This window comes from Chelon labrosus (genome assembly GCF_963514085.1).
Source record: "Chelon labrosus genome assembly, chromosome: 12".
In the NCBI taxonomy this organism is placed as follows: Eukaryota; Metazoa; Chordata; class Actinopteri; order Mugiliformes; family Mugilidae; genus Chelon; species Chelon labrosus.
In genome coordinates this window covers 19,374,816-19,395,679 of record NC_140345.1, presented here as the reverse complement: position 1 = coordinate 19,395,679, position 20,864 = coordinate 19,374,816, and the positions used below count along the sequence as shown (strand labels likewise).

The 20,864-nt window shown below is 44.4% G+C and overlaps 1 protein-coding gene across 2 annotated transcripts; it reads left to right on the top strand.

The window, feature by feature from the left end:
• The first annotated feature begins 8,566 nt into the window (after positions 1 to 8,566).
• zhx2a (zinc fingers and homeoboxes 2a) lies at positions 8,567 to 20,037 on the top strand. Of its 2 annotated transcripts, none has more exons than XM_084556805.1 (12): positions 8,567 to 8,712; positions 8,999 to 9,697; positions 11,340 to 11,552; positions 11,893 to 12,150; positions 12,278 to 12,493; positions 12,649 to 12,733; positions 12,910 to 13,095; positions 14,990 to 15,393; positions 15,700 to 15,946; positions 16,050 to 16,176; positions 16,454 to 16,573; positions 18,230 to 20,037. In XM_084556805.1, exons 1-11 carry the CDS (start codon positions 8,614 to 8,616, stop codon positions 16,569 to 16,571), a joined length of 2,652 nt encoding a protein of 883 aa, XP_084412931.1. In that variant the 5' UTR covers positions 8,567 to 8,613; the 3' UTR covers positions 16,572 to 16,573; positions 18,230 to 20,037. The 2 variants fall into 2 exon arrangements, with proteins under 2 accessions (XP_084412931.1, XP_084412930.1); XM_084556804.1 differs by having other exon boundaries at positions 18,226 to 20,037.
• Positions 20,038 to 20,864: the final 827 nt, after the last annotated feature.

Sequence of the window (20,864 nt, the reverse complement as noted above, 5' to 3'; positions counted from 1 at the left end):
GGTTTTGTCCCCCATTTCCTGTCCTCGCATCACATTACCACATCCAGTCCAGGGCTATATAATGGCTGTCCATTCTCTTGGTGAAAGATTGGAATGAGTCATCGCGGGCTGGAGGACGGAGGTTGTTGTCATCGCGGGCCTGTCGTGCTCAGCTTGGCTCTGCGGTGACGTCGGCATCATGTACACTGTGCTTTGTTCCGGTGTTTTTTCGGCTCAGGTCCTCTTCTCCGCCGCGCCTTCCGCCGGGCTTCTCAGACGTGTTGTTAGGTGACTAAGGCAACCACAGAGATGAGCTCATCACCTGTAGGTGGGGCTGAGAAGGGCGAGTGTGATGGAGGCAAGGCAAGGAGACAATTAGAGAGGCAGAGGAAGAGGCGATACATAGGGGCATGCGGAGAGGGAGCATGAAATCAACACTATCAGAGACCGCGTGTGATGTCTGAGATTAAAAAAAAACAGAGTGACACAGAGGAAGAGGCGATTGAATGGCATGGCATTAGAGTGAGGAAAGAAGAGAGCGGAAGTGAGAGGCCGATGGAGACTAAAGCCCCACACGCACCTTAACCTGTTAAAGCAATTCTCCATGTTAGTGTCAGGTCGATTTCCAGCGTGAAAGGCCGCGTTTTGCTAGCTCAGGACCTAGTCGGATTCTTGGAAATCTTCCACACCACAGCAGCAACATTTCCAGGTAAAGCACACAAAAGGTCACGGCGTTCCTTCTTACGTTTGGTGGTTTCATGTGTCTTCCAGGACAATCCCCACCTCTAATGGCGCACTCGATGTGGTGTCGCCAGCTTTTTCTTATCAGGAAACAAAAAAAAAAAAAAAACACGAATAATTAGATAGAACTGAACGATCGCCCGTGGCACTTAACGTGTCGGGAAATTCGACCCGAACAGAAGAGGGGAAAAAGAAAAACGGAGAGAGCCAGATAGTGACAAAGAAAAGAAAAGCGACACTAGAGTCAGAATGTCTGAGCGGCGTGAATGAGAAACAAGAGACGGCCTAGCGTTAGACTGCAGGATAAGTGTGTGTGTGTGTGTGTGGGAGAACGAGCGTGTACACTGGAACCCACCATTAGCAACTGCAGTCAGTCATTTCATAAAGCAGTGGATGACTGTGTTTTATTAAAGACCTCACTGCTTCATCGCTGCATTGATTATTATTTAAGCATATGGGTGCCTAGCAATTTGTGCAGCAGCGTGCTTCTTCTGCATGTGTAAGCATTTATTAAAACAACAGAGTGTGCATCATCCACCGGTCGGACGCACGGCTCGTTCCTCGCAGTGCAGTGTTTTAGAACTTGTGTCAACCAGGACATGGAAGTTGTTAGAAGTTAGCTTTACAGTTTTGCATTGAACGAGTGTGTGTATTGAAGGGCAGTCATGCCTGAGCATGCGGCTACCCTACTGTGTCCTCAGGATTTCGAGTTTGGGGGTTTGGAAAAGAGGAAAGAGGAGAGCTCAGTCAAAAAAAGGCCTTTTGCACTGCACCACGTCAGCCGCTGGCAGAGCTCAGACACGCCCCTCCTCTCCAGCCTGTGACCAATGAGGAAAGGCTGGCGACAGTTCACAAGCCACACCCACTGCAGGGAAGGCAGAGATTGACAGGTGGGAAATCCAGCCGCACAGGAGCTCTGAATGCTCGCTGAGGCTCTTAATAAATAAACACAAAAGGCTTTCTCAGTAGGACTCGGCAAGATGGTTTTGACATTAATCCTACATCTCATGCATGGAGACACATGTAGAGGGCTTACTGTATAGAGACGTCACATTGCATTACGCTGTGATATCATTTGATTACGGCGTGGTGAACTTTGGAGTGAACTTTTGCCAGACCCCCTCCCGCGTCCCGTTGTTGACCTAATTTGCCAGCTGGTGGTCGACCTTTACCCCACTCCACTTACTGTAACAGAAAAGTCGCGTTTCATCCCATGCCTAACGAGAGCTGAAGTGGTTTAAGCTCTTAAAAGCTCGACATTGCGGAGCACAAGATTTTTAAGCGAGAGTAATGCGGTGTGAGTGCGTGTCTCTGGCTCGCTGGATGTGCACAAGGCCAGGAGGGAGAGTAGAACAGAAGAGCGGCGTGCATACAGAGCAGCAAAAGTTGTGCTATTATGATGTGAAGCTGCATAGAGGGATATTTCTTGAGGAAATTCTGCGCCTGTGTCAAATGGATGCTCGCCGACGTGCCGGCGTTTGTCGCCTTGGCCAGTTTGCGCGAGCATGGGTGTTGCAGCAACAAGCTGAACTCTAGTAGTTTAGAACGAGTTGCTTGACAGCGTGTGTGCTGCTGTGTGCAGTACCTTCAGGAGGCGACGCAAAAACACAGTGGAGTAGTTTGACTCTTGTGTTTTTAAAAAAAAAAACTTCTTATCTCAAGTCAATTTCCCGGGCAGCAGTTGGTGGCGTTGTAAGTTAATGCACGCTGGCACTCTCATCTGTTCCGCCAGTGACATTTTATTTCCATAAAAACACGAATCAACACCGGGTTTCTTTCCCCCGAATATGTCACACTAATAATGTAAAAGATGTGTCCACACACTCACACACACACACACACACACAGAAAAAAAAAGGTCGAGCTGCGCGTCAAACATCGCTGCCGTCGTGAAACCGATTGACCTCTGCGGGGTTTCTGCTCCTGGATGCAGGCGCACACTCCCGCGCGCTTTTCAGTTGGTTACAGCGTTACCATAGTAACACAACCATCAGCTGCAGAGTGGGTGACACTTGGATATTTTTAAAGCTTGCCCTTTGTGTGTGTGTGTGTGTGTGTGTTCAGTGAGGAGAAGGGTCTGGCAGCGCGGGGCTAGTGTAGGTTCATTGTCCGAAACGGAATCAAAAGAAAAGGCTGGATTAAAATGCGGTATAGGCTCCTTGACGGTGTTAACAGTATGATGTATAACGGCTGCTGTGTCTCTATGGACTGATTTGAATTTCCCAGAACTTCCAAGTGAAAGTCTGGCAGCTTGTCGGGACGGCTGACGGTGTCCCTGCTACTGTAGAAAATACGGCAAGTGGGGGGGAAGAAAAAGGTGAAACTACATTAGGCTGTATACGCTCACTAAAAGTTGCTGATGTGACCAAATCATGCACCAAGGTTAAAGTATGTACCGGTTTGTCACATTGATTAATGTCTCAATATCTGAATGTGTGTTAATGCACAGAAAATGTAGGTGTTTTAGAAACCTCAGTGTTTGCTCAAAGTGTCCCAAGTTTAAATCCCCCCCTATGTTCGCTAGTTTAATCACAACTCTGTAAATTAAGGGAATTGATCATTCATCATCTGACGTATCGTTTCAAATATCAATCAGACAGTTACTGGCTTTCGAAACCCAAGTATAGATCAGCGTCTGGTAGCGAAATGACCACTTCCATCATCGATCCACGTTTAGCCTTCGTACCAGCCCAGCAAAAGTAGCGCCGCTCTGTTGCTATGCAGAACATACCAGGCACTCAAACACAGTGCAGCACTTTGCTTTGCTCTAGAGGAGCCGCGTGATGAGATTTAAATTAATTCTGTGACGGTCCGAAATTCTGCCTCAACCCCCCCCCCCCCCCCCCCCCCCCCACATGCACACACACACCCACCTACCACCCCTCCTGCTGGGACACGTTGTATTAATGTTGGTGGTGTGTCTCCTCACCCACACGAGTCAGAGACACGCGCATTGTCCTCCTCGCTGCAGTGGCTGACTTGTGGAACAAACAGTCAGGAGGGAAAACAAGCAGCTAAGATGTGTCTGCGCGTTCCCTCTTTGCAATATGTTAAATTTTTTTTTGCAAAATAAAATGTGTGACTGAACTTGAGAGATTTTATTTTTTTTTTTTTTATGGTTAAAACAAAATGTTACTGCTCAGCTGAGGAGCCTGAGCTTGAGGTTCCTGCGCGGCTTTCTTCCGCTGGGCTTGTTATTTTAGAGCTCCAGTGTGACTGGTTGGTTCGTACTTCATGCATGGCTTCAGTTGTGGCAGCCGCAGAGGTTGCCATTCATGTGCCTTTTGTGTTCGTGACCGCATGCCTGCAAACTCTGACGCTCGCTTTGCTTTATTCCTTTGAGACTTTGGTTCACATCCCAAGCATGGCCTTGCAAGAATCTTTATAGTAGCAGAGCTATGTTTATGAGCTTTTTACGTATTTAACAATCTTCTCTTTGAAATTACATGCAGCCTTTTACCTTAACCTCTGTGTGCAGTTTCCAAAGAGATTCTAGAAGATTCTTTTTCTAGTGATGACATTATAAAAGTCAGTCGTTAGGAGTTTAGTCAGGGTTGTGGGTGTTGACAAGTTGGGTTATTTGCATCTGACAGATTTTTCCATAGTAAATATCTGCAAGAAAGAAAGCGCAATCTGAGACACTTTTATCCCCCCTTCCACCCCACATCGAGATTACGTTAATGACACCCAGAAATAGGAGCTGAGTGAGAGTCTGCTGCTGTGACTCATCCTTTCACTTGACTGTCATTCCCTTCTCGCTGCCTTTTGGATGGATGGATGTCCTTCCTATAGGACCGTTATGTTTCTGTCGTATTAGATCGTATGTCTGTCTTCATACGCCGAGGCCTGCTCAGCGTGGTACGCGGGATTTGTATTGATTTCCCATGTGTTCTCCCCAGTATGTATGCCAGTGTGTAGCTTTAAACTGATTACTGCCAGGGCTGATAAATGCATTTGCTGCCTGGCTGCAATAAATGGGAACTCCTCCAGAAAGATGGCTCCACTAATATAATGCACCAATCGGACGGACAGCCAGACAACAGGAAAATACAGACAGACGGGCAGGCAAGAGGCTGCCAGCCCGAGTATTCATACAAGTTTAATGAGCATCCAGACAGTAGGGAGTTTGTGGCTCCAGCACTGAGCTCACTGTGCACACAGAAGCTGACTGGCTGACGAGGTTAGACACACTAACGAACAGGTGGGAGTCTGGCATTTTGACCCGGGTTATGAAAGTAGCCAAGTCGGAGCACAACGCAGACGATTAATTAACGGTTTTGGTGTTGAGAATAAAGTGAAAGTTAGCATGTGGGAAGATCAGACGTGAGACTGTCAGTCGGAAACGGTAGTTTGTGCGCGTTTTCTTTCAGCTCTGCAGCTGGGAGGTTTACAGCCGAATAGTCCTACAGCTCAGACTAAAGAATTCTTCGCTCAAGGACACCGAACAATTATTATTTTTTCTTCTTCCACAAGACAGGAGGCTGTTGTGTGAAGGTATTATACAAGTTATTTTGATCAAGTCTGGGCGACCGTTGAATAGAGTTGTGCATTGCCATGGTTATTAATCACACTTCTCTTTTCCATGATGGCATTCGGTGCTCCCAAATAGCCAGCCAAAGCAGCGGGAGCGCCGCCCCTCCCTCTTGCACAGAAAATGACAGAGTAGAGAGAGAGGGAGAGAGAGGAAGAGGCTGTCGGTGCCAGTGTATCCTCGATGTTCACCAGTATTTACACAGGCTTTTCTCTTTGTTTGAGACGGTCAGTGCACATGTTTGACTTGACTGCAACTGCTCAGACTGCAGAGCTGTTTGTGTTTATATTCTGTAAGATCATTTTTTTTGTGATTTTATTTCGATAAATGACCCAGACAGCAGCTCATTGGTATGCAAACCAACATCTGATGCCGTCCAGTTAAGTTGCATAGAAGTTGCTATAACTCAGTAACACAGAGGTTGCATAAACGGAATTGCTCAGGTTCGCTCCGCTCTGCTTGTGTGGGTTTAACACAGCTGTAGGAGGTAGAAATCCAGCCACAGCCCGGCGATCTCTCTCTCTGTCTCTCTCCTCTCTTCTACTCCGCTTCGATCGCCTATCAGCACATCCAAAAAAAAATAAATAAATAGCGCTCAGGCTGTGTCGGCAGCGAGGCAGCAGAAGTTCAGCTGGCCACATGAAGTGGCACTTGAGATGCAGCTGACAGATGCGTCTCCTCACCAGATGTTTGCCACGCTGCTGGCTTTCAGGCCAGGCCAGACTTTGAGGGGCACCGATTGCAAATGTTACTCTTATTTATTATACTTTTAAACCGTGGGCTTGATGCTATGTGTGTGCTCTGGTGTTCACATCTTTTCCAATAGCAAGGTGAAAGAATAAGGCGTTTTTTTAAGAGCGTCCGCTGCTTGAGAAATCTCATCAAAGTGCTTTTAGGCCTTGCTCTGGTTACTGTAAAAAGTGACATCTCTTCCTCAGGAGTGTTCTTGACCTTCCCCGTCGTAGAGTTTTTCTGTGAGTCAAGCTCTGGAAGCTCAACAGAAAGGCGCCGGTCAGTGCATCCTGCAGGAACAGGGGTTTTCCCAAGTGGTCAAAACGCACTTCCTGACATTTATTTCTATTTTCCTGAGGCTTTCTTTCTTTTCTTTTTTTTTATTTGTTTGCCCATAATAAACAAACACAGTCCCACATGCAGACGGACGATGGCTGTATGTACAGACTCCGCCAGTGACACGGATGTTGCTGCCACTTGACTACAGCTCTACGTCCACAGTTGCTATAGCGACACCATGGTAATGAGTCTGCATTCTAATGATGCCTCAGTGGGTTGTTTGAGGAGTTGAGATATCTCGGGACAATTAGTTGACTCGCCAATAACGGCGTTCGAGCCTTGAAGGCGGCACGGTGGTATTTGACGAACGCGTCGCCGTGAGAGCTGCCCACGTTAGGTACGTGACGCAGCACAGGGAAAAAAAAAAATGTCATCAACCTGGAAAAAATACTCTCCATCACCAAAATAGTTGAGTAACATCTTTGTTTGGTAGGATTACATTGTGTCTGTCTATATTTAGTTTAAATTACTCATATATATCTTACAGTGGTGTTGTGGTGTGTTAATTTAGACCAGGGACCCTTGTCCTCTGCACTCTCTCGGTTTATGGAACCTCATTATGTCCTGATAGAAGAGCGCCGCCGCCGCATCGACTCATTTGATTTTTACTCATGCGAGTATGAAGCTTCGGCGTGAGGCCTCCAGAATATCAATAGACTTTTTTCAGTCAGATAAGCTTCCCTCTCGTTCCCCCCTCTCCACTCATTACAATATCACCTTAGGAAAGTTCCCGCTTCTCACCCTCCCTCTGCTTCTTTTTTTTTTTTTTGTAAATGCTCTTTCACGATGAAGGTGTCACGTCCACAAAACCCCCAACTAAAGCAGCCCTGGGCCCTTTTTAAGAAACAGATCTAAAGCTCTCTCTCATCTCGGCTTTCTCACTCTTTTCACTCTGGTTTTATATTAGTCAATGTTTCTCAGGTCGACTTGTCTTACAGACGGCAGCAGACCCATTAGCTGCGTATAAATAAACAGCTACAAGTACTTTTGTAGAAGTTAAAATACATTTAAAAAATAAATTGCAAAGTGATTATCAAGTGTGTGAAACAGTCGAAGTCTGTATGCTTCCAGTAAGTGTTGCTTATTTGTAACAATAATTGGTTTTTATTAAATATATATGTAGGCGGTTTTTATTTGCATTTCCACATGAGATGGAAAAAGCATGCATCTGCAGGAGATAAGAAACGCAACAACAAAAAAAAACACCAAAGCTACTGAAGCTGCTTTGCATCTAATAATGATTGTTTTGCTTTAAGGAATTTCTGCAAGTTTGAGTCACTGCAGTGCTGAAATGAGTCTGTTAGCATGAAACAACAAGTGCTCATTAAGCGGCGCAGTGCTTTTTCTCTCCTCCATTGTCCAGTCAATCTTTGCTCCTTAATGTATGATATTTTGTAAAGCTTGTTACGCCTTTTTTCTATTTCCAGTACTAGTATTTTACCGTTCTAAGGCTGTCTGCTGTGCTGTGGTGCGCTGTTTGTTTATCCGCTTCCCTTTTTTTTTTGTTTTATTATTATTTTGAGCCATTTTTCATCACTGGCTTGTTAAGGATCTACACGACACACCGCTGAGTTAAAATAACCCAGCATGCTGCATTTTATGACACAATCAAACTGGCCTGGTGTTTGCCGCTAATGAAGGAAAAAAACTCTTTGTTTTTTTTCAGTTGTGTAAATGCATTTTGCCGTTTTAAATGGGGCTCAAATTGTGGAACTGATTGAGGACCGTTCATTTTAAATGAATTTTACTTGGACTGAATTGTTATTTGGACAGTTGCATCTTTTCCTTCATGTGTTTTGAGCAATCATGTCGACCACCGCGTTCTTAGTGGTAAGCGGATAAAAGGAATAAAACGCAAACAACAACTGTTTCTAATTTTTGCATTCTTGCTTTTCTCTCCTTCCTCCCGTCCAGGTAACATCCTGTCATGCAGTTCCAGGAAGTCATCCAGCAGTGGAGCTGACACTGTCGGCGAGCCCAGCCTACACTACAACAGCTCCATCTCTAGCAGACCTTCGCCTCCCGCTGCCATCTTCTGTCTCCAGCCGCTAATCTCAGAGTCCGTGGTTGAGTCCAATCCCAGAAGCTGTGCTGCGCTTGCTGGTTCTGCTTAAAGCCTGGGCCAGTATCTGCATTCTCCAGTCCGCTGCTGGCCACACTTTAAGCACCTTAGACTGTCTTTTCACAGTAGGTCTGCACCCTGGGAACCTCAGCTCATTTACATTTACAAAATCCCCTGCATCAAGTGAGGGCGGCTGTCCACGAGGGAAAACTCAGAATCTATTACCATCATGTCCAGTCGACGTAAGGCCTCCACTCCCTGTATGATCCGACCAGAGCAGACGATGGTGGAGCTTGATGATGAGGAAGAGGAATCACACAACATGGAGGTACACTTTCAGTTTGTCTTGCAAGGGCATGCAGCTTTTCTTTAACTGGCTGTGTTTAACAGAACAGACGCTACACTGCATGAAATTGATTAGTTCAAATTTAAATAGTTTGTGGGATGGAGCTGATCGAGGATTAATGCACAGTCCAGGAAACTTTCTCTACCCTGGGATTTTTGTAAATTTGCCTTGTGTCAACAGTGTGGAGTTCAGTGAATCTGTGCTGGTTTCTGAAGTCATACAGCTGGAAATGACTGAACTAATTTGTGATGACTTTTCCTTCTGCCAGGCAACTCCAGAGAACCATACCCAGGAGGGGCCGATGGACACAGATCTATCAGCGCAACCCGAGCCATCCATGGGCTTGGATCTAATGGGCAAGGCCTCTGACCCCCCCACGGCTCCTGACAAACCAGCAACAGAGCCGCCGGACCTTTCCAAGCCTCAGCGCAGGCAGCAGGGGGGCTACGAGTGCAAATACTGCACCTTCTCCACGCAGAACCTGAACACTTTCAAAGAACACGTTGACGCCAACCACCCCAACGTCATCCTCAACCCCCTGTACCTGTGCGCCGTGTGCAACTTCAACACGAAGAAGTTTGACACCCTGACAGAACACAACGAGCGATGCCACCCAGGGGAGAGCAACTTTAAGTTTAAACGCATCAAAATGAACAATCAGACAATCCTGGAACAGACGATAGAGGGCTGCAGTAACAACGCAGTCATTTACAACACGTCCAACGAACTAGGCGCTCCGCCACTGGGCAAACCCACCACAGTCAAGATTGGCAAACCAAAAATAATGTCGTCAGACAACAAACGGACAGAGTCTCAGTTGGGCAAACTGACCACCGATCTTGCAAAGAAACCAATCACGGCGGTCAACGTGAACGGGACGGTCATCATCCCAGAGTCGACTCTCCTCAAAGCAGACGGCCTTTCTCACATCATGCCTTCCCTGCAGCGGCCTCTAAACTATACCCAGGTAGGTCAGAAAGGAGGAAGAGGTCCTTCTTTTATGTATGTACTGATTCTGAGTTCTTTGCTTTACAAGAGTTAAATTAGTTAATTAATGGTTAGATTATTTAATTACATATAATTAGTTTAAATGCTGTGATATATATAAGCTACAGCCAGCAGGCAGTTAGCTTAGCTGCAAACAGCTAATCTGGCTGTGTTTACAGATTAAAAGAAGTATCTATAACAGCACCTTTAAAACTCAATAAATAACGTGTGACATCTGTATTTTTACTACAATTTAATCAAGATGATAATTAGTACGCTTCAGAGTTGCCAGCAGGATTTATAAGCAGGATAGCTATTAGCAGCCTTGTTAGCTAACTAAGCTAACTGTAACTCTTGGCTCTAGTTCCATGTTTAATGGATGGATACCAGAGTCAAACTGATCTTCTTATCTAACTCTAGCAACTAAGAGCATAAAATATCAGACTAGACTTTTTTGTGGCTAAGCTTTTAAGTTTAGACTAATTAACATTTTAAAGTTAATCCTGTGTTTAGGGCTCAATAGTGTCAGTGGAAGTTTCAGGAAAAGTCAGTTATTAAAAATGATCATCCTCATGTGTTCATCCTTATTATTTTTGCTACTGAGAGTCGGCGCTCAGCAGGTCAGGTCATCATACAAAAATACAAAACACAAAAACGCATTGGGCGTGAGACACACACATTTCAACCCGTTCACACGCCACACCTTGTATTTCTCACGCAGAGAAATTACCAGGATAACGCCCACCAAAACAGTTTTTCAAAACAGTGGAACAAGTACGACTCAAGCAGGTTCCCGTAGAGCTCCGAAGGCGCCTGTCGCGCACCAGCCAATCAAATAAAAAGAATATACTTACTGAACAGCCAATCAAGAAATAGCATTGCTGTATCCGGGCGAGATTTAGATTTTCCCGGTTCAGACGCTCGCTGAGAAAAGGACTGTCACATCGAGTCACATCTAGCTACGGACTGATCGACATGCGAGAAGAGACTATGACAATATGAGTTTTGATATGAGTATGAGTTTGTATGTGTTTTTAAAGAATGTGTACTGAGCTTTTGAGTGGTGTCAGTGACCAACACGTTTTTAGTGTGACACACAAAAAAACAACAACAACAATAGGAATGCTGCATATTCGACTCAATTGCAGAAATATCTTTCCCAGGGGGCTAAATTATGTAATACCATATTATTGATAAGCTCAGACAGTATCAGTTATTTTATTGGTGTAATTTGTTATCACATTCCTCCAAATACACACACACACACCTGCACTAAGAAATGCTGAATTAAATCAATATTTTTATTTGTGCGAATGTATGTGTCATTTATCAGATCAAAGCCCTATCCCCACCCCAACCAAATTCCCGCAGTCACCGCCAAAATCTCACTCTGAGCCCTGCAAGCATACAGTTTAAAACATATTCCAGATATATTTTAGGTTTAAATATATTTTTGTTTCATCCTTTTTTTCCTATAATTGGTTCCAAATGTCGTAGGAAATTATTAGGAAAAGGAAATTGCATATTTGGTTGTTACCATTCGCTTTTCTATTTTTAATACCCGTCATTATTCACGTTATGCCGTTCCAAAAAGGGAGACCAATCTACTTGTTTTGTTGCAGGTGCCGAAGATTGCAGTGCCCCTCAACACAACCAAATACAACCCCTCCCTTGACGACAACCTGACGCTCATCTCTTCCTTCAACAAGTTCCCCTACCCGACGCAGGCCGAGCTCTCGTGGCTCACCGCCGCCTCGAAACATCCAGAGGAGCAAATCAAAGTCTGGTTCACCACACAGAGGCTCAAACAGGGCATTAGCTGGTCGCCTGAGGAGGTAGGGCGGCGACAAAATAATATTTCAGCTGCTCTGATCAGCTGTGGCTTAAAAATATTCTTGCACTTGCAACATGCATTCATATTCCAAATAGAATAGAAAGAAGAATTAATTAGCTATGAGTCACTGCACAAGTGGGCTAATCCTGAGCCACTGATAGGATGTGGGCTATTGTTTTATTACTGACACTTGTTGAGTTATACATAATTATTACTCTTTTAATTACATTTAACAGCAAACTGTTTACTTTTTTTTTTTACATGCAGTATAATTACAGTGCACGGTATAATTTTTTGTTAAAAAGACTGATTGTAACAACAAGTCCCTTCTTCTGTGACAGGTGGAGGAAGCCAGGAAGAAAATGTTCAACGGTACAATCTCCTCAGTGCCTCAGGCTTTCACCGTGGTCGCTTCCCAGCTCAACACATCCACCATCCAGTCTGCCCCCTCCGCGGCCTCCAAATCCATGCAGCAGGCGGCCTCTGTCCTTCAATCCCTCCCCTGTCATCTCCTGGGACAGACCAGCCTTGTTCTGACTCCTGTAGCCAACGGCCCTACTGTCACTTGTGCTCCGCTGGCACTCACAGTAGCTAACCAGGTAGAAAACTGTGGACAGAAATGCAAAAAAAAAAAAAAAACTATTTCTGCATGTATACTACTGCAGGGTAATGCATCTGAAGGTCATTCTAACATGCTTGCGTTACAGAATAAGTCTGTCATTGCAGGTGGCGCAGTCGCTCAAACGACCCTTGGCTTCTCCTGTGATCGCCACGGAGAGCAAACGACCCTCCATCATTCAAACCATCTCTGCACCCATGGCCACAACCAAGGTGGCATCGCCCAAAGTGCTGAGTTTCACAGTCGACCCCAGTAAAACGGCAGAGCAGCTGTCGGTGCTGAGGTCCAGCTACACACAGTGTCCTTTCCCTGAGGAAGATGAGGTAAGAATATGTGAGTGAAATGACATCTCTTGTGCTAGCTCAAAGGGAAAAGATTTCTCTTGATTACTTTTTCTAAGTCTGTGCCGCTACCCTTTCTTTTACCCAGATGTCACAAATGCACTATTACATTTTACTCTGTACTTTATTTGTGATAGATCTACCGGCTGATAGAGACCACAGGGCTGTCCAGAGGAGAGATAAAGAAATGGTTCAGTGAACAGAGGCTCCTCAATCTCAAAGGTGTGTGGTGATCTGTGCTGAAAAGATGAAATACAGTTTTAGGTGGGATTTAAGTTGCTAAATGTTAGACTGAGTAAGAAAATTATTCTGAATTATACAATTGACCTGTTAATATGGAATTTTGTATGCTGTGTTTATGCTGCATCCTTTAATAATAGATGTTGTCTCTCTTTGAGGTGTTCCTCCACCACCCGTGCTGGTGAAAGCGGAGGTGACGCCACCACCTAAAGAGGGCCCCGTGAAGAAAGCTGTCCCCAACCAGTTTCCCTTGCTGGAGAGAGTGAAGGGGAAGTCATCCGAGCAGCTGAAGGCGCTGGAGGAGAGTTTCCAGAGAAGCAACTGTCCAACAGAGGCAGAACTTGGTAAAGCTCATTTGGTTTTCACTCGTTCTTATTTTCATTTGCAAAAAACAAAAAGATCTCCACCTCAACTCATGCTTATTTATCACATAATTTTGTTACAATCTCTCTTTTTAACAAGAGATGTTTTGTTAACCTAGTATTAACATATTAGGGCCAAAAATACACAAAAATCATCAAATCTGAATTGAAAAAACATACCATTTATTACAATAAAATGCTCAATGAACTATTTTGAAACTTGAAAAGGTAAACATAGGTTGCAAATATGAACATATAAAGGTAAAATTGTAATATAGTAAAACTATATACTAATATTTTCCACAAAAACAGTTATATTTATAGCCGTTTTTAGGTGCTGCAACAAATTTATGGGCAAAATTATATAGAGAGTTACACCAGTCCTTTGTATTCCCAGAGCTCCAAATAGCCCAAATGTAACTCTCTGCAAAAATATAGCAAATATTTTTGTATTGTCAAATGATATCACCGGTTTTCCATGGTCTGTCAGTGTCAACCTCAAACAAAAACTGAGAGAGAGTTTTAAACTTCACTTTTAAGATGACATCAGCGCTTCAGGTGACCTAGTTATTTTTGACGCTTTGAACAACGTCACGTGATCCGTTCACGCCAGTGTAATCAAAGGTTAAAAAGGTGTGGCCCCTGTGGCAGTAAGCGGTATTTGCTGGTGTTTTTTTTATAGAGCTAGTCACCTGACACCGACAGTGTGTCACTATCTCTCAGTCAAACATTTGAATGGGAGCTTTACCTTGTCCGGCTGAAAGATTTTTATTGGCTTGTGATTTTGTGTGGGAATGTTTCCATTGACACCTGCTTCTGAATACTGTAAAAGCAAGGACCAAGTGAACCATTGTGTTGCCTCCTTTGGCAATAGGCAGTCCTCAACTGTCGTTTATTGAAATTAAAATCCATGAGGCTGTCAATAAGACTGGATGCAGCACTTGCTTGTATGTCCCTTTTAATACAGAGTGCTAAAGAGTCTGAGTGAGCACATTTTATATGATGCCGTTAAAATTTTTTTCAGAATTCTTTAGATTTTAGGCATTAATTCTTTTTTAATATACTGTACATACTGTAGTATGCATTCTTATTTCTGTCATGGGGAGCAATGAAAGCTTTTTTAACATATGCAGTATATTCTATTCTGTGTGAACTGTGAGCCACGTGAAAGGCTAATTTCCATCATCTTGCAGTGAACAGTAAGGTCATTCAGATTAGTCAGGATGACTAATAAAAAATTTAAAACATCAGTTTAAGAAAGTTCCTTAGAACTTGCTAAACGTGGTGAAAACACCGTCATGTGCTGACTGTGTGTCTCTGCATTCAAGTTCAAGTTCAAGTCTCTTTGGGGTTCGTGCTCTAGCCCTGAATCTAGACGCCTGATGTGAGCATGTCACATTTTCTTTTGCCTTCAGATAGACAGGCCTCCTGCAGATTTAGCACTAATGATGCCCAACCTCTGCTTCAGAGACTGTTTCTATCTCTCTATGGGATCCAGTAATGTTGCGAAGGCCCTTAGAAAAATTATTACAGAACTTTTAAGCCACTTATTAAAAAGTGAAGTGGGAAAATAACACTTGAAGCATTAGAAGTTCTTACCAGGATCATCACTTTATTACTTAGATGTTTAAATTACTTTAGGAAATCCAGTGGTGTTTTCTTCCATTTGTACTGGTTCACAGCATGAGGACTTAATTTTCTTTCACCCCAGAGGAGCTGCAGGCCCGTCTCTGGTGGATGCCTGCATGACAGGAATAGGAGAAATGTTTTTAATGAGCCCATTTTTAAGTCCCCTAGAGAAAGACTGAATTCCCGGGTTTCTATAAAAAGCCTACCACCCGGCTCATCTGATCCACTGAACTCTGTTCTGCTGCAGACCAGCTGGCCCAGGAGACCAGGCTGTCCAAGACAGAGGTGGACTGCTGGTTTTCAGAGCGCAGGGCTCTGAGGGACAACATGGAGAAGGCTTTACTCACGATGGCCTCGAAGAACTCGGAGAACAGGGCGGAGCAGCCGGGAGCGCTGCTGAACGGGGCTTCTCATCGGGAGCAGGAGGGAAAGCCTCCCCGCTCCTCTCCTCACCCACCGGTCCTCTCCTCGTCCTCTTCTTCCTCCCCTCCTGTGCTCGCAGCTTCCTCCCCTCGCCCGCCAACCTATTCCTCCCCAGCGTCTCCTCCGTTCCTCACTTCATCCTGCTCCTCTTCTCCCCATCCTCCCATCCTGTCGGCCTCCACCAGCCCGGCGCCCATCACTAGCCACTCGCTCACCCTGCTCAGGGAGGTAAGAAGAGTGGATGAAATCATATCCGTTAAAACTGATCAGATTATATAAGGCTGAACCTTAAGATAACCTTGAGAAGCTATTGCATAGGAGTTGTAGTTGGCAGAGATGGAACTAGATTTAATAGCTTTGTACATAAACTGTGGGCTTTACCAAATCAATAAAAGCATCATGTGTTTTGTGTACGAAATGATAATTGCTGTACTACGAAGCTGAGGCCCAATAAAGCACCACATAAAATTGAATTAAATACGAATTTTTATGGTGTAAAAAATGTGTTTTATTCACACAACTTTGCCTTGGCAGATGTTCTGCCGGACCCAGTGGCCATCTCCCGAGGAGTACAGCCAGCTGGAGGTTCAGACGAGCCTGGGACGCACCGACATCGTCCGCTGGTTCAAGGAACACCGCTCGGCCCTGAAGAACGGCGAAACTCTGGAGTGGATGGAAAACCTCCAGAGCCTCGCGGAGGAGCAGAAAGAAGCACAGGGACAGAACGGCCAGAATTCTGAGAAAAGCCAGAGTGTTTCCTTGGATGTCAAGGCTGCGAAAGGTGAGTTTTGGAGGAGAATGTGAAGGGGCGTTTGTTTTGTTTTGTTTTTTGCAAATCTGTTTTTGTCCTTCCTCCAATTTCTTATTTTCTACACCGTGTTCAGTGGAGGAGGCTGGCGAGAACGAGCAAGACAAAGTCCAGTGGTTGACTGACAGACTAGCCAACAGTGTGACGGACCTGAGCCGGACCAGACAGGACCAGACCAGCTCGAACACCGCTGACAAAGGAAGGTGGGTAGAGAGAGAGGGAGAGGGAAACAAGTCTCTTATCTCCTGGGGTCGAATTCACATTAAACAGTTATTTTAAGATTTTTTTTGTGTGTGAAAATGGTCTGAAAATACAGCACCACTAGGGCATAGCAAGCTGTTAATGACTTCATTTATTTTCTGACTGCATCATCATGATTTTTCATCTTTCCTCGAGCTCCTCAAAGTGCTGCCCTCAGTTGAGCCCAGTTCCTAGAAGGAGTCTGTTTGTGTTTAAACTCTGTGTCTGATTTCTTGCCAGGTGGGTAAAGGTGACTGTGGCGGTGGGGGAGGACAATGAAGCAGGAGTGGAAAGACAGAGGCTGGCGACGGACACTGAGGTTCTGACCTTGGAGCAACCGGGGAGGGTCACTGGTTGATGGTAGGCTGAACTAGCAAAATGCTTATTTAACTGCAGGCAATATAAACTTTAATGTGTCACTATGATGATAGAAGGATGAAGTTTGAAGAGACTGGGATGAGCTTCAGGTGTTTATGTAAATACAAAAGACACTTCATTCTCTTTGTTCCTAATACTGGTGAGATTATTAGCCTGGAAGTCAGCCCGAACTTCCCCTGCTTGCAGAGTTTTTGTTTGGGAAAGTTGGTCTGGGGTTCCTGTACTTTATGCAGATAATGAACAGAAGAGTAATGGCGACTAAAGCTGGGGACACACTACACAACTTTAACAGTCTTAACAGATTTTCAAAAGACTAGGAGTACACACTAACAGACTGGCTTCAGCACATTTCAGACTGGAGGTCACACACTTAACAACTGATGAGGGATCACAGACTACATGATTTGTCAAACCAACTAAAGCCAACTGAACGCATCAAACTCTTGTGCAAACACTTCCATCATTGTTTTGATGTTCCCGCTACTTCCTCCCGTCTTCTGACGCCATTTCCTGTGTCCCACCCTCTCTTTTTCATTGGCTGCTGGCAACATGTGTTTGCAGCTGGGTCGGTAATCAGTTCACATTACCCAGCTCTGTCCATATTCGGCTCAAAAAATTCGAATGTGTTCTGACTGCGACACACACGTCTTCACCCCCTTTTGTGCCAACTACCCATGCCGACTGTCCCCAACTAGTGCCGACTTTGCCCAACTGTGAATCGTGGGTAAAATCTGGATTCATTCTCTCTGTATTGGTTGAAACATGCCCCATAATGAAATCCAAATGACGTATTACCAGACTCTGATTAGATTTGAGGCTGGCTATGCTAAGCTATAAGTTTAAAGCTGTGAAGAAAGCTGGTTGTTTTATGTTTCCTGTTTATACATCCAGCAGACATGGAGCAATATTAGAAGTGGTTGAACAGCCTGAAGTTGGCTGATAATTTTTTATGACTTGTTTTTTTATTTCCAAGCAACACCTTTTTCATTACAAGGACACATTTGATCACATGTATTTAGTGCAGCTTTAAAGTCTACTACAAAGGTGCACATGGCTGCTCTATAGGCTATGGTGCTTTCACTCAGTGCACGCTCGGACACGCTCCAGCCCCCCGTGACCCATAACAGGCATGATTAACTCCAGAGAATAGATGGACGGAGATGGAGAAAGACGGATTTCGAAAGCTTCACTTTGCAACTTGGCTTGAATAAATGCGTAAATAAATAGCGAACTGTTCCTTTAAGATGCCACAGCTGCAGTCTCCATCTACCCAGGAAGTTATTAGTGTGCAATTACCTCTGATTGGTCCTTCAGAAAGATGGCATACACCATCATTAGCATTGTGCATGCAGACAGATGAACACACACATCGTTACGGTAACTGAAAGGCTGAAGGAAAGGGTGCAAATGAGGGTAAATTTCAAAGTCATTTTCTAATCATTTGTGCTTTTGTAGGCGGTGCGGTTTTGTTTTCACAGCCTGAAAAACAGAAGAGGCTCGCTTAGATTCATGTGTTTTGTTGGAGAATATTGAAGGAGGACTGTGATTTTTAGTAGTAAACATTGTAAACGATTGTTTGCGTGGAGAGCCCAAATGTTAATTTCGGTCGATCTTTCTGTCCGATTCTGCTCCAGGTAGAGTTCACCATTTGCCCTGCTGAGTCACCGGCCACCACCAGACGACTAAAGATGACCTAACACGCTACCAGTGATGAAAGAGTCTGCCTGTGATGTCATCACAAAGCGCCAGGGGCTTTGGAGTCCCCCTGTTAAAGCACTGACTGATGTGAGGTGCAGACGCTGACATTGAGAGGAGTGCCAAAGCTGGACTTGATGCATTGTTCTTACTACTACGCTTTTTTTTTTGTTGTTGTTTTTTTTTTTTGTTCATAGAAAGACGTCTGTAAATATTTTTATGTATTCCAAAAAAAACAAAAAAAGGACTTTGTACAGTTTTACTTGGAGGGCAGATTTTGTTACATTTTATATATATTAAAAAAAAAACTTAACAAAAAAAAAAGAAGTCAAGACTGTTGCCCCAAAACCTGGAATGTTTTTGTTGTTAAGATCAAAGTGTATTATAGTCTGTTATTTGCTGAAAATCAGTCCTATTTTTTTGGAAATCATACATCCGCACTGCTCGGCTAAGAGTAGACTTCAATGGCACTCGCATATACGGTAGTGATAGATATCCTCCTACGAGGCCGCTTCATTGCTAACTGTTAGGAAACTAGCTTTTCCTTTACTCCTGCAGCATCACTTCGCCTCGCCCTCACAAAGAAAGTGGAAGTCGGAAGTGCCCGGAGGGGCTAGTAGAAAGCGTGACGGGACAATATGAACAGAGCTACAGCCTCGCTTGCTGCAAGAATGAACACAAAACAGCCACACGGGCAGACCAAGACTAACGGCATTAGATTAGGGCGGATGCATGAACACACACATCAGAAATTCCTTTCTCATCAGCTGGCTCTTGCATCAGTACCTGAGGCATGTTCAAGAGGCCGAAACGGCACAGAATGTTCACGTTCCTGATATAGAAACGATAAAACACAGAGAGCGGAGTGTCTGTTCGATCGCACCACGCTGCCTTTTCTGCTCCTATCTGACATCTGCCTCAGAAGAATGGCTGACGATTTCAGCTCATCACTTCTTTGTTTTAAAAACTTGAAATATTCTTGACTGAACTTGCCAAGAGCAAATTGGTGAAAATGTTTCACGCATGACGACAAGAAAAAATAATCAGTAATCAAAGCTCCTTTTACTTAAACCGTTTCAGATGTCCATTTTGCTCGGCTGTGATCTGTGAACACATTTCTCGTCTTCTCTACGGGCTTTCTGGCTTTAGGCTGGGTTTTTCTACTTAAAGCAGTACCGGGCTCAGTTGATTTCTGTACAGACAGTTCAGGACAATCAAAATCAGGGTTCACAAATGTCTTGATACAGAAATGACCAAACGTGCTCATTTTTTACAAAAAAAGGCAAAAAGCGGCAATATCACAGCAGCCAAAGCTGTCGTGAACTGCCGGCATGTGCTTCAAGTAGTTTTAAAAAAATTATCCGAAGGGATATTTGTAATTTCCGGTTCAAGGTGCAAATCCATGCATTATTTGTGCAGGTGAAGAAAGTCAAGTCATTTTAACCCTAGTTTGAACGGCAGGTGTATGACTGTTTCCTGGTTGAATGTCTCTTTCTGCTGCTGCTGCTGCTGCTGCTGCTTTAGTTTCATGTTCAGACGAGTATCTGGGATACTGTACGTTTGGCTGGCTAATACAGAATACCGCTTGCATTTTCATTTTCTACTTCCAAGTCTGCTGTAACTCAATAAAAACACAACCAACTGTCCAATGTCCTCTTTGTTGTGTGATTGACGTGCAGAAAAATTAGAAAGACAAACCACCAGGATTTTAACCAGGTACAAGCTGACTGGTTAGGACTGTTAGGACTATATATACATGACCAGACATAACGTTATGACCACCTTCCTAATATTGTGCAGGTCTCCTTTGTTCTGACTCATCAGACATTGGACATGGTCCTTCTGAGGGTGTCCTGTGGTGTCTGGCAACAGAATGTTAGTGGGGGCCTTTGGGTCCTGTGGGTTGAGGGGACGGGCCTCTGTGGATCATCCCACAGATACTTGATCAGTTTGGGATCTAGTGAATTTGGAGGCCAGGTCAACACCTTGTGCTGTTCTTCATGTTTTTTGAGTCGTTCCAAAACCATTTTCATGTGTGTGCCTGTGTCAGGCTGCATCCTGCTGGGGATGGTTGCTGCCATCAAAGAGTGTCATTGCTATGGGGTGGGGGTGCCTGGTCTGGTCTAGGTGGGTGGTACATGTCTAAGTAACAACCACATGAATGCCAGCTCCAAAAGTTTCACAGCAGAACATTGAATTGTCACAAGATGCTCAATGTTATTTACTTCCCCTGTGGTTTTAATGTTATGCCTCATCGGTGTACAAGAACAATATATTCCTTCCTGGCCTGCACACAATTGGATGGTCTTACAGTGAATCAAAGCCATTTTGGTGTAAATGGCGCTCAGATGATGTGTATGGGTACGTCGCTGTTCTCTCCTGTTCATCAACGCATTAAGCCGAATGACTCCAAACCAGTTTTCCCTAACCAACATTTTGCAGGCAGCCCTAAATTTCACCACACACAAAGTGTTTGTCGGGGGAAAGTTGGTCTAGAGTGGCTTTGTTGGGAACCGATTAATCCCCAAGAAAGATCTGCTGGCCCAATCAAATTGTATGGGTGGACTTTAAGCGGTAA

What these genes read in the sequence shown, in the direction of transcription:
- zhx2a (XM_084556805.1), top strand. Translation starts at nt 8,614, where the DNA reads ATGTCCAGTCGACGTAAGGCCTCCACTCCCTGTATGATCCGACCAGAG. An exon ending in CACTCACAGTAGCTAACCAG is followed by an intron (nt 12,151 to 12,277) that starts GTAGAAAACTGT and finishes CTGTCATTGCAG; the next exon opens with GTGGCGCAGTCGCTCAAACG. An exon ending in CTTTCCCTGAGGAAGATGAG is followed by an intron (nt 12,494 to 12,648) that starts GTAAGAATATGT and finishes TATTTGTGATAG; the next exon opens with ATCTACCGGCTGATAGAGAC.